This window comes from Neocloeon triangulifer, unplaced genomic scaffold, assembly GCF_031216515.1.
Source record: "Neocloeon triangulifer isolate White Clay Creek 2 clone unplaced genomic scaffold, ASM3121651v1 ptg000003l, whole genome shotgun sequence".
NCBI classification, from domain to species: domain Eukaryota; kingdom Metazoa; phylum Arthropoda; class Insecta; order Ephemeroptera; family Baetidae; genus Neocloeon; species Neocloeon triangulifer.
In genome coordinates, this window is record NW_026775546.1 from 12,238,883 (window position 1) to 12,258,897 (window position 20,015).

The window sequence follows — 20,015 nt, forward strand, 5'->3', positions numbered from 1 at the left end:
TACTATTATGCACTAGGAAACCAATTAAAGTGCGCTTGCTTGATAATTAAATCTTGATCTTGATGAAAAATGCCTCACAAATTAGCTAAGTTAACCTTTTCTGACCATTGTTGTCCATCGGATCCATCTTTTTACACGAAGTCGGATTGTAAAAAAAAATTTTGAAATTACACCAGGAGTGTAAAAAAATAAATGCCTTCGAAATTAGGCGCCAGTTGATTACATAGGTCGTGATTCTCTGCAACGCGCGTGAATTTGGAATAAAATCTAAGTGCATAAGACACATATGGAAAATTAAGACTAAATAAATAAAACTCGGATAAGTCTCCTTTGAAGAAATGTGTTTTATTTCAGACCTCCTTCTAAAATATTGCACTACGGTTATACAAAATTTTTCAATATATAAAAATCTAAAATAAAACATAACAAGAAGAATTTTAATCTCTGACATCTAGGCCCACACACATATTCACTTATTCCAATCAATGGAATCTTGATATTAAACTTAACAAAGTGGATATATCAAGTTTTATTGGGGACAAACCAAACCAATTTAAAATTTGAAATAAGTAAATTTGAAATTTAAATTTTTCAAGGAGTTTCTAGAAATTATTTTAATTAATTTTTATGAAAATTCCAAGTTTCTGTTTCATTTATTTACTCAAAACTGCCTGATTAAAAAATTGATATAAAATTTGTGGAAATGGTTTGTACCAAAATTTATATTGTGGAAACTCCACATTAATTTATTTTTTTTCCAAAAACAATTTAGGTTTTTCTCTCTCTATCAATATCCACTTAAAGTTAATTAATCTGAATTAATCTCTTTTCACATCAACAGAAAATTTTTGTAAATCTCTTTCGAAATTGTCCAGACCACTTTTCATTTTATCACACATTAAAGAATTGCACTCTCTGTTATATTTTGTCTAAAGTCAAAATCTGATTTCGCCCCTCGAGTTGAACTCGACGCCCTTGGCAAAGGTCGTGGGCGAGGGCGACATGCCTGCGTTGTCGTACGTGTAGTCGAGGGTGTTGTCTTCGGACGGGCTGCGTTTTTTGTAGCTCAAGGTCGGCGGCGAGCCGCCGCTGGTGTTCATCAGTCCGGAAACTGTGGTCGAGCACGTGGGCGGCGCCGTCGTGTCCATCGGCGCCGAAATCGCCAACTTCAGACCGGTCGACGGGTCTCCAACTTTTGCCTCGGGCTTCCCCGTTTTCTAAAAAGAAAAATAATTTACATACAATTCAAACAATTGCAGTGAAAAAATTTAAAAAAATCAAAATCAAAATTCTAAAACTACCTCTTTGATTCCCTCTAAAATGAGGTCCTGTTGAATTTTTTATTTCTAAATGAAATTGATTATTATTTATTTAACTTTTGTTGTACCTTGAGAGATCTGAATTTGGTCCTGATCAAAGGGACCAGACCGCCGTGGTGTCTTTTGGCGCGCGTGAGTTTGCAGAGGCCGAGGCAGATGAGCACGGCGGCCGCAACGCCCGAAAAGGCCATGCTGAGCCACGCCAGAACCTGCAGCTTCTTCACCTCCCCAGTCAGATCTGCAGAACAATCGGAATGTGATAATTTAATCTCAATTTTATAAAGATAAAGTTTTTGCTATTTTAAAAAAACCTTATGCACTGATTATATCAAGAATGACGTAATTTGATTGAAACAAGGAAGTGAACCGGAAAGTAACAACCACAGCAGACGACGTTTGAATCAAAAGAATAACGCAGTGTAAGGAAAGGGAATTCGGTCTCAGTGTTTGTTCATGAACGGCCAGAAATCACTTGACTTCTCCAAAACCTCTTTTTTAGGTAAGTTTTAAAACATATTTTTTAGAATAATTATTTTTCCGAGAAAAAAAATCTACAAGGGAAGTAATTGTTGAGCTAAGCAAGACGAAAAAGTATTTCTTTTATGAAAAGTCATTTTTTTTCTTCAAATTCCATAAAAGTAAAATAATATAAATTAAGCAATGTTTTTTGAAAAAAAAAAAACAGCTGATCATTTTACTTTAAAAATAAATGCTTCAAGCTGAAATATAAGTTGAAATAATAATTTTTTTGCGGTGTTAAAAATTTATGCATCAAAATCAGCTAAGATAGTTGAAAAATTGTCCAGATTTAGAAAAGACTAAAATCCAAAACAATCAAAAATTTGTGGAATTCTTTAAAAAAAAAATAATGATAATAATAATAATAAACCCATTTTGAGGAAAAGTCTATAAAGTTTTTTTCATATTTAATATTTCTAGTCAGAATGCCACTTTTCTGCAGAGATCCATGAGAATAAAATAAAAATATTTCCCATTTTGTGGATATTAAATTAATTTCTTGCTTAATTCTCTGGAATTTACTGTTAAATTGAGCTCTGATGTTGCTTTAAAATTCCTCACTTTAAAATATTTGGTAGTCAAATACTCAATAAATTTTATTTTCATCATGATAAACAAAAAAATTAATGAATACATATAAAAATTATGTTCAGTTAAAACTTAAACCGGATCAAATTCACGTCTGGGAATTCCAAACTCAAATTAATACATGACATCCGAGTTCATGAAACGCTTAATTAATCTCCATCTCAATTAAATCCGGCAGTGGTTATTTGCGTCATATGGTATCCTTGTACTTAAAACCACCAAGTATAATTAAAATTCAAGTTTAAGTCATTGAAAAGGTATCAAATTGAATCTTACTGTGCTTTTATGTGATGAAAGCAGATTTCCTAAAAATTGAGGCATGCATTTTTCCTCTTAACTATGAACAATTTTATTTTTTAGAATAATGGCGCAAAGAGATGTAAAGAAGGCCCTTCTTCACACAATAATTTTTACAATTAGGTCAAATTATTGAATAAATCTTTAAAAAAATATAGAGTAAAAACAAATTTTTGTGCTTTGAATCTCTTGAGAAATATAGAAACTAAATGAATCTAAATAATTTACAATTTCAATTTTTTTTCATTGCAGTCAATTTTCAAAAACGTCAAATCTTTCTATGTCTAGTTTGCTCTTATGCATTTCATTTGTTTGATAAATTTAAAATATGGAATATATTCAAAATTAATCGCACATTTTTCTTCATGACAAAATTATCTTCAAAGCCGAGATGCAAAAAGCAGATATTTGCTTACAGGGTGTGCAGCAAAAAGCAAACACACCACACGCGCGCCTTTGCTTTGTTTGTTTGTCCTCTTTTTCATGCACGCTTGTTAATTAAACCCGGCGACATTTGATAAATGAGTCACGCCGTTTCAAGTCGACAGCGACGCAGCAAGAGCTGATATGAATAATAATAATAAAAAAAACACGGTCTCTGTTTTATCTTTTATCAGAATTTTGTTCCTGCAAAATAAAACGATTTATATTTTCCTTTAATTTTTTTACTCAAATTAAATAAAACGTAGTTTGAAATAATGTTAAACCGGATATTAATTTACTGTGGGGAATTTCGCTTTTGAACGTTTGCTAGGGAACTTTGCTTATCATTTACGTCAGTATAAACAGCGTCTAGAAAAAAGCCACTATAATTAATCTTATTTCACTCTACAAATTTCCTTAAATTTTCATAATGTTTAAACTAAAATATCCAGTTCAGAATGGGCCAGACCTCTTCCAGGATATCTTCAACGCCGTCTCCAAATTTCAGAAGTATATTTTATAATTATTAAAATTTTTATTTAATCTCTACATAATTTTGCAAAAGGACTAAACCGGAATTCGTACACTCAACAGCAAAATGAAACGAGTAATTTTTACATGGACAGACGTCCGGTTACTTTGGCACACACAGCAGAGGTCTTCAGACCAACCCAACCGCCGGCTGCTCAACCGACGAGACCAGAAGGTTTATTTTTTAGATACCAAATTAAAAAAATATATAAAAAATTTCTTCAGGCCGTCTGAACTACACCAACTTGCAACCGGTGGATATTTACGTGGAAGCAATTTACTCCCTGCAAAATAGGGAATTCCCTGAATTATCCTTCAAAGCTGGAAATTATTTCAAAATAAAAGACGTACAAAGGTTTGACTTGAAACTATTTAAAATCAAAAGATACAATTATTACTTTGCAGTTTTCATTCAAATGTGAATTGGGTCGAGGCGGTAAATTTGTTCACTGGAGAGGAAGGACAGATTCCGAAAAACTACGTCAAAGTTGTTCGTCAAATAGAAACTGAGCCGTAAATTATAATTCAAAAGATTAATAAATCAAGTTAATTAAGAATTTAGGTGGTACTTCGGAACGCTGAGTCGGGAGGCGGCGACGGAATTGCTCATGTCCAACCTTTGCTCTCTGGGCAGTTTCCTGGTCAGGGTGAGCGAGCGGGACTCGAGTTGCCTGGCCCTGTCTTTGAGGGACTACGGACAAAACGGGGTGCAGAAGGTCAAGCACTTCAAGATCAAGGTCAACCACGAGGGACGGTTTTTCATCTCGGTTTACAATTCCTTCGCGACGGTCAAAGCGCTCATCGAGCACCACCAACGCGAAAGTGAGTTTCAAATCATTCGAATTAAAGAGAAAAATCAATTTTTTTTTTATTCCTGGATGTGAAGAAGAACAAATTTTTCAAAGTGGAATTTTAATTTGCAAAAATTGTTTAAGGGTTAAAAACAGGTATCATTTTTTTTTGCGCACAAACATTTGAACCCCAGGGAGTCTGTATTACTGTTCAGAACTAGTTAATAGCAATTTTTTGATCAGAAATTTCTAGAGATTCACATTTATTTGGCGGGAAAAATTTTACCTCAAATTATCCCTCCACGAGTACAAATTTTTCAATCACGATTTTAACGTTGGTAATGAAATTTGGCATTTTTCATATTCAGGAATAAAAAAAAAATTATTGTTGTCCGTGTTTAAAAAACTAATTACAGGGTTTCCAGGTGAACTGATAACTCTACCGTGCAAGTTGATGAAACCTTGTCCCAAATTGAGCAAACCCGAGCCGGAAAACGTGGCAGAAGTGCCCTTTCGAACCGAGTACGCGCGAGTCAACAAAACCACGTCGCAAAATCTACCTTCGGCGCCTTCTGCAATATCCGAAGTGGACAATTTTGATTTCAGTCTCTTCTCCACCCTGCCTTCCAATTTCAGTCTTCACGCCTTGACAGACCCTCATTTAAGTGGCCACTCGGAAGACGATTTTAAAGATTGTTTCTTAAATTTGCCTCGGACGCCGGAAATCCCTCCAAAACCTGTCGAAAGGCAACACGTAGAATTTACTGATGTAGCCCCAGTGCCAAGAACGAGATTCAATCTCGAAGTTAGTGATGATTTGGAACGATTCCTAGGAAATGGATTGCCTGAATTAATTCTGCCGAATATGGAAAATGAGCAGGGCAGCGAGGCCAGTGATAAGTTTGTCAAGCTGGATGAGAAATTAGGAGACGGATATTTTGGAGACGTTTGGAAAGGTGAATTCATTTAATTAAAACACTTATTTTTAAATACGAGATCACAGTAAAACTAAATAGATTTTAAGTTCATTTAGCTAAGCTAAATTGAGGATTATTTATAATTATTCTTCATTCATTGAATTTTTAAATTGAAATGAATTTTTTTATGTATAATTAATATTTAATATTCATTTCTTTATTTCTCTTTAAAAAAAAAGCTGTGATATTTTTTATCTTCAAATTTACTTATTTATTTAAGTATCAAATGATTAATTTTTTTAAATATTCATTACAGGATTGTGGAAAGGAAAGGAAGTGACTCTTATGATTATGCACTCAAATAATAATTAAAAAACAAACAATGAAATGCAAACGCTCTTTCAAATCATTAAATATTTTATAAATTAATAAAATTACGCAAAAAAAATTGATATTGCTCTAGCAATTTTCCATCTCTGTGATCTGTATATTGTATTTCAGTAATGCAAACAACCCTGTAATTCATGTTGAATGACCAGAATTTGTAAATCTATATTAAGTGTGAACAAGTTACAATAAACATCACTTGTAATTAATTGAAGGAAATATTAAAATGATATTATTTCCGGACATGAAAGGTCATTAATTGACCGAAAACTGCCGACTTGACCAGAAAAATGCGTCATTTTTTGCAACGCTCGAATAATTGAAGCTGGCCTACATAATGCGGATGTTTTACTTTTGATTACGCGCCGCTATAGTGAGCTCATGGTTTGTTATGAGGTGTGAGATGAGAAACAACGTCCTCTGTGCCCTTGAGAGAGCAGACGAAACGACCGATCAACGCGTATAAGGCGCCGAATACGGAAATGAAAACTCTTTATGTCATAGGCACTTTCCGGGAGAGATAAAAAATTGGTCATATTTATCATAAATAAAAAATACCTTTTAAACTGCTGGCGAGTCTGTCCGACTCTAATTTGCTTGCGAACTGCTCTCTCAGAATATAAGCTGAAACAATATAAGAGAAAAAAGAAGAATTAATGAAAATAAGAGTATAAAAATTATTCAAAATATCAATAAAATAAAAATTATGAAAATAACGATTTTTAATTTAGTAATCAAATTGGAATTAAAAATAACTATTTGAATATTAACTTTTTTAATCTCAAAATAAGTGCATAAATTAAAATTATTCAAAGTATTTTTTTTGTTAAAAAAGAAAATACTTTTGCGATTCCTTTTTTATTTTTAAGTAGTAATTTCAATAAAGTAGATTAATGATTCAAATACAGCATCCATGATTATAGAAATTTAATCAATTTAAATGGGAGATAAATACAGGAAAAAAGTTATAACTTCTTGGATTAGAGAATAATAATTTGTATCTATTACGGTGAAGCACGCTCGAGACACCGAATTTCTCATTGGAAGTCAGGTCAGCGTGACTTATAAAAGCGGCGATGACTCACACATGAATTCCCCGCCAATAACCTGATACCCCCTCCAAACCTGAACCTGGCGGCCGTCCAGAACCGCTGTTCCCTGACTGGCGTGTTTTTTTATTATTTGTATAATTTCAAATAAGGAATTGAAGAAATTTGTGAATTTTAAAACTCAAAATTTCGTCGCCTGACGTTGGATTGGAAGTAACGACCTTCAGCACAGGGAAAAGGTGAAACAAATAAAAATAAAAGTCAGGGAACGAACGGCCAGAGGGCCTTGAAAATTTTCACATGCACGCAATAACAATTTGTGAAGCGGGGAACGAGAGATGCGTCATGGAAGAGAGATTTTGCGTTTAATTTTAAGTTATAAATATTGATAAAAATAATAATAAATTTTTTTAAACCAAAAATATTTTTCTGTTATAAAAAATTAAATTTAAAAATGAAAAATTTAAATAAATAAATGATTTATTTTTGCACTCACCTTGGCACTTTTCGAAGCACTCGATTTGATTGTAATTGTGCGAGTTCTGGTCACAAATGGTGCTGCAGTCTGAGCAAATGTTGCCGAAACTGAAATTGCAAAACTGTCCGTCGGAGCAAGTGTGGTCGCCGCACCGCACCCTGCTTTGCACCAAAGGTCCCGCGTCGGCCACCTTCAGGGCCACCAAAATCAGCCCCAAAATCACTCGGCGCCGCATTTTTCCTTTTTCTTCTCCACTTCCGCCTATTTGAGAGTGAAAATCCTGTTGCTGGACGACGACGTCATCCTCCTTTCCCTTCTCCGCGACCAACTGAGCTGAGACTCGCCGCAGCCAGGTTGGCCGACCTGACTCTCTCTCCCACCTGCCGCCGACCGACCTGACTCTGGCGCGGCGCACCTTAATAAGCCGCTTTTCTCTTCTGTGCGTTGGAATATTGTGAGCGCGGACGGCCCGTTTATCACTAATTGTGCCCGCGACGACGTAGGTGGAGGGGATGTTATAAAGAAAGGCTCGCGCGCTCAGGTATGTTGTTATTGTGTGCAGTGCTCTCGGCTATCGCCGGTGCCGCCGCCAGGGCGCGCTTTAATTGCTGCGCTGTTAATTTTTCCATCAAGTGCGGAAGGTCAATGACACGAAATAAAATAAAGTGAGTTCGCATTTTTGTTGGAAAATTAAGAATTTTGAAAAATAACTTACTTCAATGTGTTTTCTTCTCTAAAAAAATAACTGGATAAGTTCTTGACAAAATTTATGTACCGATATGAAACAATTCATATAAATATATTTTCTGTTTTTTAATTTCTGCCTATTTTACATTTTTGTATGCTTAAAGACACATAATTTTTTTTATAAAATCCTATAAAAAAGGTTCCTTAAAATTTTCCTCTTTTTAATCTTTGAAGAAAGTTAATTGCTACAAATAGGCATTTGTGAAAGAACAATTTGAGGCTTATTGCTAGAATTAAACACAAAAACGCGGAATGACGTGATTATTTTTTTGTAGACAAATTATACTGATTTTAGGAGCTTTTTGTTTACTGCTTTTTTAAAACAACTTTTTAAATTTTTACAAATGAAAAATGAGCGAGTCCGATATGGAGATTTTATGTTTGATTGCTAAAAGTAAAAAAACTTCTTTTTTTAGATCTTACAATTATTTATAGAAGTTCTTGCAGTTGTTCATTGTTTTTGTGGAACCTTTTGCACTCGAGGTGCTCATTTTTTGATGAAGTAAAATTCCTCAGTGAAGATGAGCAACACATTATTTTTTTTCTACGTAATACAGATACAATAATTATGTTCATCTTCACCAAGATATCTGGATTTTATATCATTAAAAAAATCTTACAATTAATTTTTATAAAATTAATATTGTTCTTAAAATAATTGATTGAATTCGTCAGTTTTAACTGTTGTGTGTCTCACAATGTATGTATGATTAATTTTAAGTGGAGGACTCATATTTTCAATCCCAAGATAATATAATCATAATTTCGGCAAAAATTAATGATTTCTTTTGAAACATCTCGTGCAAGGACGATTCCGGCGATGCAATTTTTTTGGAAATTGTAAATGAAGATTTCGCAAAACATAGGTTAATTTTAATTTTCAATTCAAATCAAATATTTGTAACAGACTATAGTTTAGATATCTTTCAAGGCTTAATATTTTAAGATTTTGTGAGCATTTAAAGTTTAAATATAATTAACAATTTTTCTTTTACTTTTAAAGTTCAAAATATACTCATATTTAGACTGCACATTTTTTAAAATTAATATTATATATCATGCTAAATTGAGTTGGCCATGATTTTGAGTCCTTGAGATTCTCTTCAAAAAGGACCGATACAAGATACAAGATAATTTCCTATACTACGTTTTAAATGATATCACTTCTTCCTTATAAGTGGCACGCTTTCGATTGATAACAAGAAATATTAAAGGCCCCTGTTGAGCTGCTGATTTACTTTTTCTTGATTCATGAGCAGCAGTACTTTCAAGATTAGCTCAAGATCATTCAAAATTCTTGTCGGCCGTTCCCTCGTCGAAATCATAAACTTGGTGAGTGTCGGCTTAAAACTTTTTACAAGGACTCAATATAAACTTGTTGGTGTTTCGTACATTTTGTAATGTTGGTTGGTTGGAAGTAAAAATCCGTAATGATGTGAAACATACGTCCATATGTGAGTGTGACCAGCCTTTTATTTAAATTCATCAACACCTGATTTTCTGAGTTCAGCATTTCAATAATCTTGCATATTTCTATGCGCAATATTAGCATAAGAACTCTACATGCCAACATGTCATTACAATAAAAAAAAAATTATAATTAGCTATCAATGTATTAAGATAAGTAAAGTCTAATTGGACTAATTTTCCACACACTTAAATCAATTTAATAGTTTTGCTTTTCTTCTTCTTTAAATCCAGATAATCGAACAGATTTTAAACATTTTCATAACAGTTACAAACTAAAATGCGATGAAAATGGGAAAACTGGATTATTATTCTCTATTATATTTACTGCCATCGCAAGAATAAAAAAACTCCAATTCTAAATGCTTGGTCATAACTCTGCTTCTTGCAGCTTGTAAGTAGCTTTGATCATATGTATAAGATAATAATCTATTATCTAGAAGTACCGGACTTTGTCATTCGAATTAAATTGGGAGAACAAAAGCTTTGCCAATCTGTAATTGCTCACTGACGCAACTCATTTTTTCTAGATAACGATTAATGGTAAGGAAAGATGATTAAGATTAAACTCTATATAAGTAAAAAATATGAGATCACGATCACTTTCATTTTTATTTAATATAAGAAAAATACCGTCAACAATGCTGCAACGTGCAAAAGTTTCTAATTGATACCATGAGAAGATTCAAGAAATTGACCCTTTTCCCCCAATCTTATATCACAAAAGTGTCTTTTTTTGGCAACGCCACGTCTAAAAATAATATGTATACTTGATCTTTCAATTTAGAAAACTATTTTACAACCATTTACCACGCTTTGCCCAGATTTTCTGATTTTAACAGTCTCAAAAGGCATAATTATATATTAAAATAATTTTAATGGGATAGAAATTTTGCTTTAAAATAATGTATGTATGTTTATGTTTGTTACTTTAAAAAATTTTATAGAGGGATCGGCCATATATCGGTCTTAAACTGCTGTTCTCATCATACAATCATTGTAAAATTTTATCCTATAACATATTCTTAAGCTGGGAGGGGTGAGCAAATGCCCATGCGCAGACTGGACATTGCGACTATATGGCCAACAGTGAGCATGAATTTGTGCTAATGCGGGGGAGATAATGACCATTCGTAGAAAGCGCCTGGTCATTTTCGCTTCCCCTCCCCCCCGGCTAGAGTTGACAAGTGCAACTGAAAAATAAAATACATTGAATTTTTCAGGATTCTTTATGCCAGTTGGCATGTAAAGACTAGAAATGGTTGTGTCAATCGACGAAATTGTGGAAAAAGGTTTTGATATGTTATGGATTCCGGAAAATTTTACCTACTTGTATTCCATATATTTAGGTTCAAAACTTCAGAATCCAAGCCAACCGGCGAAACTGGGATATTTTGAATCTCTAAAAAATAATGAAAATGCGGATAAGTATAAAAAATTTTAATTTTCACTTCGTCATCAATGGCCAATTTGTTTTGTTTTTATTTTTAGCGTCTTTGTGCTCGTCGTGCACTACGACTTCAAAGGTGGTAAAAATGATTGGCCACGACCTGGTGACGAGCTTGACGTACAGAATCTGAGAAAAACGTTTGAGGAGGACAGAAAATGCAGATTTCGCGAGTGTTCACCGAAAAAGGAGGACCTGCTTGCTTTGCTTCAAGACGAAAAAAAACTGAAAAATTATTTTGGTGCTAATCAAAGTAAAAGTCTTAAAATACACATTGATTTTAATTTAAAAATTTAAACTATAAATTTTTGCAGACTTAGAGCTGGCGATTTTCTTTATGATCGTTTTGTCCCACGGTGCAGAGTGCGGAGTTATTTACACGGACCATTTTCATAGCTTCGACTCGAAAGTTTACGAAACTTTCACCACAAAGGAACTCTTCACCTCTTTCGGGCAAGTGTTCCGAAATTCTCTTAAGCTGGTGTTTCTAGGGGTAAATTTGTTAATTAATTGGTTATCTAAACAATCATGACGTTTAAGAAATATAAGCCTTGCAGAGGACAACAAGAAGACAGTGTTTTTCATCCTGGTCAAGCCAGTGATCTTACAATAAACCAAAACTCGAGCAGAGTTTCCTTTGAGCCAAAGATGCGCAACCTCATCATCTTCTATTCAACTGTTGAAAGTAGCATACACCAATTAATCGTAAAACCTTTGAATCGTAACTTTGGTATTTTTAGCAACAAGATCATGCAGGGACAAAAGAACAGGCACTTGGCTTGTCGCAGGTTTGTGCGAAGAATTGAATAATATGAAGCAGAACAAGAGTGTTGTAAAAGTTCTGACTGGAGTCCAGAACAGAATTCACCAAGAGACGACTGGTCCGTTTAGGTTGAGTGGCCAGACGCCGGAACTTAAAATTTTCTCCTGCGACAGGAAATTCATTTTTCAACATCCATATACGTATTTGCGAATAGTTTGTCTTGTAAAATTTTGGAAATTAAAAATTTATGAAATGCAGAAATAATACCGTGGCTCGAAGTCCTTCAAACCTTGGAACGGACGCCCAAGGCAAAGAGGGAAGCCCAGAGGAGGATAAGCAGAGGTCGATTACCTTTGAGTGGTGGAATTCACAAACAAACAATGTCCTTAGAGGCAGAAGAGCAGTGATTTTCCACCAATGGGAAAAAAACGAATATTTAAGAAAACTGGAAGCTGCTCTGGTTACGAATCTCGGCTTTGAAACTATCAATGCAAAAATTGATGCAGCAGGACTTGAATACTACTTCAAAAAATCAGGTTTAATTTGAAAATGTGGGTTTAATAAAAATATTTGATTTTAGATTTTTATAGAAAAATCTTGGACTGATTACGGGTGTTTCGCTGTCTTTTTCTTTGCCGAGATAGCTGAGGGAGACGAACAAGTTTGCATTAGTTTGAATGAAAACGATAAAGTTCCAATCGGCAAGTTGATCTTCGGATTGCTGGGGCCGAAAATCGAAGACTGGATTGGAAAACCAAAACTTTTCTTCCTTATTGATACTAAATCCACGGATGCGGATAGTGCAGGAGTAATAATGTTGAGATAATTTAGAATTTTTTCAAGTGGTTGCATTATTTTTTAGACTTCAATGCCCAGATTTAGTGATTTTCTGAGAGCAACCAATTACAGTGGTTGGCTTGTATTCATCCTTCAAAATACAAGTAAGTGATGCTAAATAATGGTGTAATTAAATTTTTTTAATTATATTCATCACAGATTTAAACGAAAACTTTCTCGAGATCTTCCAGAGCCACGAAATTAAGCACGAGAAAAGCCTTCAAGATAGCCTCTATGAACTAATAACAGAATTAAAAAAGGGCGCATCATATCAATCATATGGAACCGAAGCGATGATGGTTTCAACATTGCCTCACATGATTTGTTTCCAAGACTTAACGCAAAATTTTATTCAGCCAAGATTCAATGTAGTAGGAAAGGGATTCGAAAACATGAGATATGTGGATTGGGAATATTTATTGGAATCAAAACAAATTAAAGAAGAGGAATGTATCTGGCTCATAACTTCACTTCCAGGATCTGGAAAGTCGACGGTAATGCGCGAGTTGGCTTTTGAACTGCAAAGAAGGTTGAAAGGCGAAGTAAAAGTATACCTGGTTGTTCTTTTCAATCTTTACGAACATTTCCCTGCTAAAAACAATGGAAAAATTTCCCTTGCTTCTATTGTTTCCTACGCGACTGGAACCCGAGAGTTGGAAATTCAAAATCTCATAGAGCAGAAGAAAATAATGTTGATATTTGACGGTTTTGATGAAATTTGTCCCTATTACCGAGATCAGGTGCTTCAAGTTTTAGTTGAGGCGGCGAAAGAAAGATTGCCTATTTGGATTTCCACGCGACCGCACGAGGAAAATGCAATTCATTTAAAGCTCAGAAAAGGAAACGAATTTCGCAAAGTACAAATTATGCCTTTTGACGATGAGCAACAAATCGGGTATTTACGCATGATTTCAAAACAATCTTATGATGAATGCAGACGTCAGATCGATTTCTTCAGAGAAAATGGATCAAAAGATATTCTGGAAAACCCTCTTCACTTAAAAATGATCGCTGAACTCAGTGATTTTGCAAATGAATCAAAGCTAAATCTGTACGAAATCTACGAAAAAATTGTCGAAAAAAAGCTTCAGTTTGCGCTAAGTATAGAATTTACTGGTATTAAATTGGAGGCAGAAAAAATTTCAGCCAGAAAGGAACTAAAACGTTTTGCTGTCAAATATTTATGCGACGGCAAAAGTGGAATTTTGAAATATCCTAAAAATGGAATAGCAACTGTCACCAACAAACGCACCCAGTTCGTTCATCAAACATTCGCAGAATTCCTCGCAGCTACGCATTTCATCGATTGTTTATTCTGTGAAGACGAAAAAATGCCCTTCGATATTTTGAAAGAAGGATTCCATCAAGTGCGCAAATTTGTCAACTTGAATATTTCCTCAAGTTGTGACGAAAGAACAATTTTATTAATATCATTGGAAAAATACTTGAAAAAAAGTTTAACAAAATCAAGTCTCGAAAAAGTTATCCTCAAAGAATTTCTAGATAATTTTTCCATCGTCGCAGCTAATCTGGTTACTTTCAATTCAACGAATGAAGCAAATGAATTAAATTACGTTACATCCGACGATATTTTGGCGTTGGCTAGCAAAAATGACGAAAACTTTGTTTTGCGTCTTTTATATAAAGGTGCATACGAAAAGTTGGCAGATCCAAAATCTACTGCAGTAAAAATGCTCGCAGGTGCAATCGAAAATAATTTTGTGCTTCTATTTTCAAAAATAGAAGGAAAATGTGCCAATCTGATGGAGTTGGTGGAGAGAAATGCAACATTGAAATGTGCCGTGCTTGTAGCGGCTAAAAGAAACCATCACAAACTTTTGCAGTTGGTGCTCGAAAAAGGAATTATTGATGCAATTGATCAGGATACTTTACAAGGGGCACTGAAAATTGCTGTAAAAGAGAACAGTACCAAGTGCGTTGAGCTTCTTATTGAACATGGTGCTCGGACTGTTGACCTAAATACTTTTACATGGGATTTAAACATCGAGACGACGGAAGCACTGCTCAAGACAAAGGATGAGCCGTTGTTAAAATTAGCGTCAAAAATTTTCAATCGTTCCCTAGATACATACAATGCTGAATTGGCAAAATATTTGTTCCAAAAATTTGATGTTTCTGAAAATGCGGATTTTGAAGTGAGCATCTGGGCCTTGCTTAGTGTAGCAAGATGGGATGAATTTCATCACAACACAGCTGAGATGTTGTGTCGCTCACTTGTTGAAAAACGTCGATTGCAAGTACGTGTAAAGAACATATATGGATGGAATGCTTTTCATTTTGCAGCCAGCGCAGGAAATTTGGGGTTGGTCAAATTTTTCCTCGAAAAAGACCCTGTGTTGACCGAAACCTTATCGCATAAAGGGGAAAACACCATGCATTACGTATTCACGAGTCACTTTGTCGCTGATCCAGTAAGAAAATTTGAAATGAGCAAGTTTCTCCTTCATCGTGATGCTAAAATGATCAAGCAAAAAACTGCAGAAAACAAAACTATGCTCCATTTGACAGCGGCAGAAGGAAACTTTGATATGTGCAAATGGCTAGTGGAAGAAATAGGCCTTGAAGTGAACGCCGTGGACGACGATGGATGGAACGCTATGCACTGCGCTGTTTCTAATCATAACATGAAACTCGAACACTTGGAATATTTTCATGGCCTGAATGAAGATCTGGTCAAACAAAAAACGAAAACGAATAAAACTGTGCTCCATTTGGCCGCGATATTAGGAAACCTTATTCTGTGCAAATGGCTGGTGGAAGAAATAGAACTAGAGGCGGACACCGTGGACGATGATGGATGGAACGCAATGCACTACGTTGCTTCTAATCATAACGATAAACTTGAACTCTTGCAATATTTCCATGGTTTGAATGCAGATTTGGTCAAACAAAAAACGAAAACAAATATAACGATGTTGCATTTGGCATCCGCAAGCGGAAAACTCGATAAGTGCAAATGGCTGGTGGATGCAATAGGACTGGAGTTGGACGCCGTGGATGATCATGGATTGAACGCAATGCATTGCGCTGCTTATAGTTTTAATGATCTTGAAGTTCTTGAAATCATGAATTATTTTCATAACCTCAATGCAGATTTAATGAAACAAAAAACAAAAATGAATGAAACAGTGCTGCATTTTGCTGCGAGAACAGGAAAAATTGATGCGTGCAAATGGCTAATTGAAGAAAAAAGCCTAGAGATAGACGCTGTGAACAAAAATGGATGGAACGCTATGCACTTTGCTGCTTCATCTTATCAGTCAGTTGAACTTGAATTCTTGGAATATTTGCATGGTTTGAGTAAAGATTTGGTGAAAGTAAAAACGAAAGAGAATGAAACAGTGCTGCATTTTGCCGCGAGAACAGGAAATTTTGACGCGTGTAAATGGCTAGTTGAAGAAATAGGCCTTGAGGTGTGTGCTGTGGACAACCATGGATGGAACGTCATGCACTTTGTTGCTTCTTCCTCATTTGTGGAACTTGAAATCTTGGAATATTTGCACGGCCTAAATGCAGATTTGGTCAAACAAAAAACGATAAAGAATGAAACAGTCCTGCATTTTTCCGCGAAGGAAGGAAAACTTGTTATGTGCAAATGGCTGGTGGAAGAAATAGGACTAGAGGTGGACACCGTGGACGACGATGGATGGAACGCTATGCACTGCGCTGCTTATTATTCGTTGTTTGAATCTGAACTTATGGAATATTTGTATGGCCTGAAGAGAGTTATGGTGAAACAAAAAACAAAAACGAATAAAACAGTGTTGCATGTTGCGATGGAAACAGGAAGACTTGGTGCGCGCGAGTGCAAATGGCTAGTGGAAGAAATGGGCCTAGAAGTGGACACAGTGGATAAGGCTGGCTGGAACGCTATGCACTTTGCTGCATCATCTTATCGGTCAATTGAACTTGAACTCTTGAAATATTTGCATAGTCTGAGAGGAGATATGGTGAAAATAAAAACGAAAACGAATGAAACAGTGCTGCATTTTGCCGTGAGGACAGGAAAACTTGATGCTTGCAAATGGCTAGTGGAAATAATAGGCTTAGAGCTAGAAGCTGTGGACGACCGTGGATGGAATATAATGCACTTTGCAGCTTCAAGTTCTAATCATAACAATGAACTTGAAGGTTTTGAAGTGTTGGAATATTTGCATAGCCTGAATGCAAATTTGGTCAAACAAAAAACGAAAATGAATGAAACTGTCTTGCATTTTTCCGCGAAGGAAGGAAAACTTGTTGTGTGTAAATGGCTGGTGGAAGAAAAAGGACTAGAGGTGGACACCGTGGATGACGATGGATGGAACGCTATGCACTACGCTGCTTCTAATCATATCGATAATCTTGAACTAGTGGAGTATTTGCATGCCCTGAATGCCGATTTAGTAAAAACAAATACGAAATCAAATGAAACAAAGCTTCATTTGGCTGCGAAGGAGGGGAAAATTATTATGTGCAAATGGCTAGTGGAAGAAATAGGACTGGAGGTTGAAAACGTGGATGAAAATGGATGGAACGCTTTGCACTGCGCTACTTCTAATCATATCGATGAACTTGAGCTCGTGGAATATTTGCATGGTGTAAATGCAGATTTGGTCCAACAAAAAACAAAAACGAATGAAACTGTGCTGCATTTGGCCGCGAAAGTAGGTAAACTTATAACGTGCAGATGGCTGGTGGAACTAATAGGACAAGAGGTGGACGCCGTGGACGACGATGGATGGAACGCTATGCACTGCGCTGTTTCTAATCGTAACGATAAACTTGAGCTCGTGGAATATTTGCATGGTTTGAAGGCAGATTTGGTCAAACAAAAAACAAAAACGAATGAAAATGTGCTTCATTTGGCTGCGAAAGAGGGGAAACTTATTATGTGCAAATGGCTAGTGGAAGAAATAGGACTAGAGGTTGCAAACGTGGATGAAAATGGATGGAACGCTATGCACTGCGCTGCTTCTAATCGTAACGATAAACTTGAGCTCGTGGAATACTTGCATGGTTTGAAGGCAGATTTAGTCAAACAAAAAACAAAAACGAATGAAAATGTGCTTCATTTGGCTGCGAAAGAGGGGAAACTTATTATGTGCAAATGGCTAGTGGAAGAAATAGGACTAGAGGTTGCAAACGTGGATGAAAATGGATGGAACGCTATGCACTGCGCTGCTTCTAATCGTAACGATAAACTTGAGCTCGTGGAATATTTGCATGGTTTGAAGGCAGACTTGGTCAAACAAAAAACTAAAGCGAATAGAACTGTCCTCCATTTGGCCGCGAAAGCAGGTAAAATTATAACGTGCAGATGGCTGGTGGAACTAATAGGACCAGAGGTGGACGCCGTGGACGACGATGGATGCAACGCTATGCATTGCGCTGCTTCTAATGATAACCTTGAACTCTTGAAATATTTGCATGGCCTTAATGCAGATTTGGTCAAACAAAAAACAAAATCAAATAAAACCGTGCTGCATTTTGCCGTGGCTACAGGACACCTTTATACGTGTAAATGGCTAGTGGATGCTATAGGACTGGAGGTGGATGCTGTGGACAACATTGGATGGAACGCTATGCATTTTGCTGCATCTCATTATAACATTGAACTTGACCTTTTTGAATATTTGCACGAAAAAAATCTTCAATTGATCGAGAAGAGGACCGAAAGAAGCGAAACTTTGCTGCACATTGTCACCAAAAATAAAGAAGGGAAAGTTGAAATTTACAATTGGTTGGTCAGAAAAGGCATTGATGCGTCGGTGCAAGATTCAGATGGAAAAACAGCTTTGCAAGCGGCTCATCCACGTTTTCTTGGAAAGATTTCTGAGTATAAAAATAGCGTTTAAAATTTAGGAGAAGAAAACCTTTTCTACTTTTATATTAGGGCTTAGGGTGTGAAATCGAATACAGTTTAATACTAAATAAATTTTTTTACATTTTAGTGTGGCTTCTTTGCTTTTTTATATCAAATTTAATGTCCCCCTTAACGAATTAAATACGCAATTCCGTTGTAAAAATAAAAACCAGATAAAAACCATATCAGATTATACTAATAGAAAAGTTAAATTCTCATACCATAAATATCATACATCGCCGAGGAAAACATATGCGTGGATTTTATCAGGGTCCACTCTCGTCACAACAATCAGAGCAAATCTTTATTGTTACCGGTATTTTGATTAGGTACTTATTTTTTTTTCTCAATCAGATAGCTCAAGCAACTCTTATTTCGTTGCTAATTAATTTACACAGAAAGAATTGAGATATTTGAGAGCTTTCATTTCAAAGTAAATAAAAATATCTATGAATATTTTTATCCTAATTTTGACATGAAAACATTTTTACTAATATACTAAAAAATAGAAAACCATGATTTTCGGATCACAATAACTTTTTTCCTGTCAGATTTAAGTGGATTTAAGATAGAATGAGTAATGTCATCAAATTGTCCCCTTAATTTCTTCTTTTGGAACATGTATCGCCCATGGTGACTAGGTCAAAAAATTCATTGACCCTGGTGCACTGTGACCTTTTGGAGTTTTTTTGGAAGCGTGTGAAACAGAAATGGAAAGAAGCAGGGTTTCGGAGCGGTGAATTTAAAAACGCTCCTTCGCTCCTTGGAGCGTTTGAGGAGCGGCAGAACCGCTCCTGCGCTCCCAGGAGCTTTTGAGGAGCGGTACTAACCGCTCCTTCGCTCCTAGGAGCAAACGCTCCTCAGTAAAAACGCTCCTTGCGCAAAGAAGCGCTCCAAGAGGATTTGTGTCAAATTCCATTATTTTTTATTTATAAGGGACTTAAGTCATATTAATTAAAGAAAAAATTCAATTTATTATGTAAATCATTATTGAATATCAAATTTTGAGATAACAATAATCAAAAATTTAAAAATATGTAGCCTAAACAAGTATAACTTGCCAGGCAAACATAAATCAGAAAGAGGTGTACTCGTAATTTCTACTTTAAAAAATATTCCTGTCATATTTTGAAGGGTTCTTTCTTGCAACTCAGTCAGTTGTTATTAAATAGGATTTTAAAAATATAAAACTCGACCCCCAAAATTGGACGATATTTCCGCGTGTAGTTTATCCTAACCATAACTTGTATGATTTGTACATGTTTTCGTGCGACCTGAGAGCTGAGAGGTAGCATAAAGAAAAGGGTTAAGGAGAGGCAAACAAAAGCACATTGATGGCATATGACAACTCCAAGACCATTTTCTTCGAATTGAGAATCCTATTTAACAATTGATTGAACACGTAGAATATGACAAGGGTGCAGGCGCGCTTGCTTTTTAAAAATAACATTCTCTATTTTTTCTCAGCAGGCATACCTTTAAATCACATGATATCTTGATACTTTACGTGGAAAACTAAATAGAAATATTAAGTTAAAGAGGGACTGCTTTAATATTTTTAAGGTTTGAACCTACGGGAGAGTGTAAAA

The 20,015-nt window shown here is 35.4% G+C and overlaps 3 protein-coding genes across 7 annotated transcripts; 2 read left to right on the top strand and 1 right to left on the bottom strand.

Moving 5' to 3' along the window:
• Positions 1 to 773: 773 nt before the first annotated feature.
• LOC132192591 (uncharacterized) lies at positions 774 to 7,738 on the bottom strand. Its single transcript, XM_059612625.1, has 4 exons — positions 7,318 to 7,738; positions 6,331 to 6,396; positions 1,388 to 1,557; positions 774 to 1,217 (listed from the first exon to the last, which is right to left on the bottom strand). The coding sequence occupies exons 1-4, from the start codon at positions 7,532 to 7,534 to the stop codon at positions 936 to 938; spliced, it is 735 nt and encodes a 244-aa protein (XP_059468608.1). The 5' UTR covers positions 7,535 to 7,738; the 3' UTR covers positions 774 to 935.
• LOC132192588 (uncharacterized) lies at positions 1,721 to 5,997 on the top strand. 3 transcript variants are annotated; one of them, XM_059612615.1, is made up of 8 exons: positions 1,721 to 1,818; positions 3,599 to 3,656; positions 3,712 to 3,852; positions 3,903 to 4,032; positions 4,083 to 4,190; positions 4,240 to 4,499; positions 4,885 to 5,424; positions 5,702 to 5,997. In XM_059612615.1, exons 2-8 carry the CDS (start codon positions 3,605 to 3,607, stop codon positions 5,755 to 5,757), a joined length of 1,287 nt encoding a protein of 428 aa, XP_059468598.1. In that variant the 5' UTR covers positions 1,721 to 1,818; positions 3,599 to 3,604; the 3' UTR covers positions 5,758 to 5,997. The 3 variants fall into 3 exon arrangements, with proteins under 3 accessions (XP_059468598.1, XP_059468600.1, XP_059468599.1); XM_059612617.1 differs by having other exon boundaries at positions 1,723 to 1,818; positions 4,894 to 5,424; positions 5,702 to 5,996; XM_059612616.1 differs by lacking the exon at positions 1,721 to 1,818 and having other exon boundaries at positions 2,929 to 3,656.
• Positions 7,739 to 9,273: 1,535 nt separating the features above from the next.
• On the top strand, positions 9,274 to 18,513 carry LOC132192631 (uncharacterized). 3 transcript variants are annotated; one of them, XM_059612674.1, is made up of 11 exons: positions 9,274 to 9,378; positions 10,737 to 10,805; positions 10,863 to 10,941; positions 11,005 to 11,213; positions 11,275 to 11,453; positions 11,501 to 11,645; positions 11,701 to 11,923; positions 11,982 to 12,259; positions 12,314 to 12,531; positions 12,586 to 12,664; positions 12,720 to 18,513. In XM_059612674.1, the coding sequence occupies exons 2-11, from the start codon at positions 10,772 to 10,774 to the stop codon at positions 18,416 to 18,418; spliced, it is 7,143 nt and encodes a 2,380-aa protein (XP_059468657.1). In that variant the 5' UTR covers positions 9,274 to 9,378; positions 10,737 to 10,771; the 3' UTR covers positions 18,419 to 18,513. The 3 variants fall into 3 exon arrangements, with proteins under 3 accessions (XP_059468657.1, XP_059468658.1, XP_059468659.1); XM_059612675.1 differs by having other exon boundaries at positions 11,510 to 11,645; XM_059612676.1 differs by lacking the exons at positions 9,274 to 9,378; positions 10,737 to 10,805; positions 10,863 to 10,941; positions 11,005 to 11,213 and having other exon boundaries at positions 11,345 to 11,453; positions 11,518 to 11,645.
• The last annotated feature ends 1,502 nt before the right edge of the window (positions 18,514 to 20,015 follow it).